The sequence below is a fragment of the Zonotrichia leucophrys genome, chromosome 1 (assembly GCF_028769735.1).
Source record: "Zonotrichia leucophrys gambelii isolate GWCS_2022_RI chromosome 1, RI_Zleu_2.0, whole genome shotgun sequence".
NCBI classification, from domain to species: domain Eukaryota; kingdom Metazoa; phylum Chordata; class Aves; order Passeriformes; family Passerellidae; genus Zonotrichia; species Zonotrichia leucophrys.
This window is the reverse complement of record NC_088169.1, coordinates 49,073,301-49,076,814: the sequence shown is the minus strand read 5'-3', so window position 1 is coordinate 49,076,814 and position 3,514 is coordinate 49,073,301. Positions and strand designations below refer to the sequence as shown.

At 42.8% G+C, this 3,514-nt stretch overlaps 1 protein-coding gene across 1 annotated transcript in view; it reads right to left on the bottom strand.

Moving 5' to 3' along the window:
• Window positions 1-3,117: 3,117 nt before the first annotated feature.
• Window positions 3,118-3,514, bottom strand: part of POU4F1 (POU class 4 homeobox 1) — a 2,430-nt gene continuing 2,033 nt past the window's right edge. The window contains exon 2 of the mRNA XM_064721278.1: window positions 3,118-3,514. This exon is cut by the window's right edge and continues 717 nt beyond it. Within this exon, the coding sequence (XP_064577348.1) occupies window positions 3,182-3,514 (333 nt within the window). The 3' untranslated portion in view covers window positions 3,118-3,181.

The window sequence follows — 3,514 nt, the reverse complement described above, 5'->3', positions numbered from 1 at the left end:
TAATTGTTTTTATTTGTTCATTCCTGACTCTCCAAAAAATGAAATCCGGTAATACTTTTCTATAAAATAATATTTTTACAAATGCATTTATTAAAAATTCTGATGACATTTCAAGTTAATAACAACAGAAACAAGTAAATTTCCGGTGGACGAGATCTATGGTTTTTTTTAAAAATACCTTTAGTGCTTATTTTTTAACATCAACAGTTGTTTAAAATCACAGCTTTTTTAAACGTATTATTCTTTTCTGAACATCACGTGTCTTGGTTCACAGATTTACCGGCAAAATTAAAAAGATTTGGCTAAAATATGCCTACAGAAGAAATAATCCCAGCTATTAAGTAACTTTTTACATTTGGCATCTGATCTAGTCACAGGTCATCAGAAAATAGAAAGAGGTTCTTTGATCACTTGAAGCAGTAGGTGGCATCCTATACGTTCCTAATGAACAATTGCATTCACAACATAAGGAGAGATCAGTTTAGGATTTTCATATTTATTAACCCAAAATAAAAATAAAGTATCTTGATACATAATTAAGTGCAATTAGGCCAGTCAGAACAACATATAAACCTGAAACCACCCAAGCTTTTCTTCTTTATACATATTTTGTAGGTGCATAATCCTTTCCAGCACACTGAAAAGAAATACTTCAGAAGTCCTTCTTAAAATTTTACTTTGATTTATATTCTGCAATTATAGAATAAACTTCAAGAAACACACGCAGCTAATATATACTTAATTTTATTCAGAGCACCGATTTTCACATAAGAGCTATCTCAAAGTAATGATTTCTGGATTTAGCAGAAAAATACATCTCTCATTATTTTCTTTTTGGTAGAATTAGTCTTATCGCCTAACGGCCATACCTTGAATTTACCAGCCGTGGAAATATTTTTCTTTTTTTTAAATGCACCCAATAATGATAATAATAACTATTCTGTTTTTACGTTTGTTTTATTTGTAAGTATGCTGGGACACATCTCCCTGTTGTATTTTGGCGTACAGAAATATTTCTGATAGAAATTAAATAGAGTAAAGACACAACCAAGGAGAAAGCTCAGCAAACATACATGGACAGGTAGATTATTCAGTGAGACATTTCAGGATCCACACGTGGTTGCAGTTTGTAACCTTTTGTTGTTGTTGTTGTTGTTGTTTTGTGCATTAAAGAAAATATTTACAATCGTCTTTCTTATCTTTTTTTTTCTTTTTTTTTTCCCCTCTTTTAAATCTAAATACAAGAACGTGACAAGAACGTTTGTGTTTTCGGTGAAAACAGGCAGTTAAACTGTGAAATTACACCATCCACAAAAGATTCTACCAGAAGCTAGTCTATTTAGTGCTCAGTTTCAAAATGCATAGAATGTTTGCGCTGCAAACAATGATACACAAAATAATAATAATATTAATAAAATAAATAGATAAATAAATAGATAAATAAATAGATAAATAATATCGAGACTTTATCACGGATCTTTCTATGCCTTTTCCCCCCTCTTTTCTTTTCCTTCTCTTTTTTTCTTTTTTTTTTTCTTTTTAAATTTTTTTTCAGGTCATGTCATGCATAATTTCAGTCTGTTGATTGTTTTGATTTAAACGGAATGGTGTTTTCTTTCCAGAAATTCTTTTTTTATTCGAAAGCCTCTCGGCAAGAGACAGAGTCAGAGATGGCTTCTGCACGTCGCCCTCTTTTTTACCTATCAAGCCCTGATAATTTTGTTTGTTTTCAATCCGTGAGACATGTAACGCACCTTGATGATTATTAGCAATACCAGCATGGTTATTAGAGAATAACACCATCGCTTCCAATCCAGGAGACTGTGATAGTGCAAATTGAACCCCACACACCTCTTCCAAAAGCCTTCCTCCACGTAACGTTTATGGTATACAATAAACGACTTTTAAGCCCAAGTGGTTTTTTTGTCGTGTGTTTGTTCCCAACGTGCACATCCCCCAGAAACAAATGTCGTTCCAAACCCATCACCGGTGATTTCTTTTGCCCACCGGGTGCAATAACCTCCAGCCCTTGGAGGAAACCAAGGGGGGACCTTAACCCAAATCCAGCAGATTCGGTGGGGATGCCGGGGGGCATGCGGTCGGGAGCAGCGGGGAGGGAGGAGAAAGAACAGTTAACCATGAGCCTTAATGAGTCTGAACATAATTTTTTGGAGAGCAACCCCGCTCTGGCAGGTTTGGCATCTGCCTCCAGATGCATCTCTGCAGAGAGAGGGACCCTTCTTTGGACACAGCTGGAAACGCAAACCACGCAGGCGAGGGAGGAGAGACAAAGGGCTTGTGGAGTAACTTTTTTCCCCTTGTTTTCCTTGAGCTAGCTAGGATTATTGAGGCAACAACGGAGAGGAAAGGGGCTGCTCCCTAGCCTCGGGGGTCCGCTCCCCCGCTCCCGGCCCTTGCCCTGCTCTCACCGTTCCCCCGGCACAGACAAGACCCATCGCCAAAGCCTCGCGCAAAACCGCGTTCGAAGGAAAATAAAAAAACAACAGGAAAAAAACCCCAAAACAACAAAGAAAAATAAAGATCAAAACAAACAAACAAAAAAACCCCAAACCCAAGCCAACTAAAGAAAAAGTTCCCCCGCACCAAACCACCGCTGTCCTCATTCATTACTAAGCCAGGGCAAAGAAAAAAAAGCAGAAAGTAATGAAAAGAGACCCAAACCAAACGTAGCATCATCATCACCAACAGTTTCGCCTTCCGGGTTTGTTGGTCGGTTTTGTTTTCCTTCGGAAAGTTGTGACTTAGGTTTCTCGGTGTGTGGCTGTTGCTGTCACGGTATTTATTGGTGTGTGTCTGTGTGTGTTTACGCTTTAAGTTGCTTTTTCTCCCGCATTCTGTCGGGGGGCTGGGGGGCAGAGAGGGGAGAGGGCCGCACAAGTGACCCCCCCCCGGGCTTCTAGAGCGTTTTTACCTCCTCTCTCCTCCTTCTTCTCGTTGGTGTCCCCGTGTCTTTTTTGTTTTAATAATTGATAGCGCACCCCCCCACACGCTCGCCCCCTCCTCTCCCCGAGTAGTTCGCGTTTAATTTCGACATCGTCCCTTGGTCCCCAGGAGCCTCCCACGGCGTCTCAGGCGACGGTGGCGGTGCGTGGGCGTCCCCGCGGCCCCGGCCCGGCCCCCCCGGTGCCCCCGGTGCCGGGGCCGCCCCTCCCGCCCGCCCCTAGTAGGTGGCGGAAAATTTCATCCGTTTCTGCTTCTGTCTCTGGTTGCAAAACCAAACCCGCACCACGTTCTTTTTGAGGTCCAATTTCTCGGCGATGGCGGCGATCTTCTCGGAGGAGGGCCGGGGCTGGACGGCGAAGTACGCCTCCAGCGAGCGCTTCTCAGGGGCGGCGATGGAAGTCCGCTTGCGCTTCTTCTCGCCCCCATTGAAGAGCTCGGGCTTGTTCATTTTTTCCCGCTGGGCGCCCTCGGCCTCCTCCAGCCAGGCCTGCAGGATGGGCTTGAGGGCGATCATGTTGTTGTGGGACAGCGTGAGGGACTCGAAGCGGCA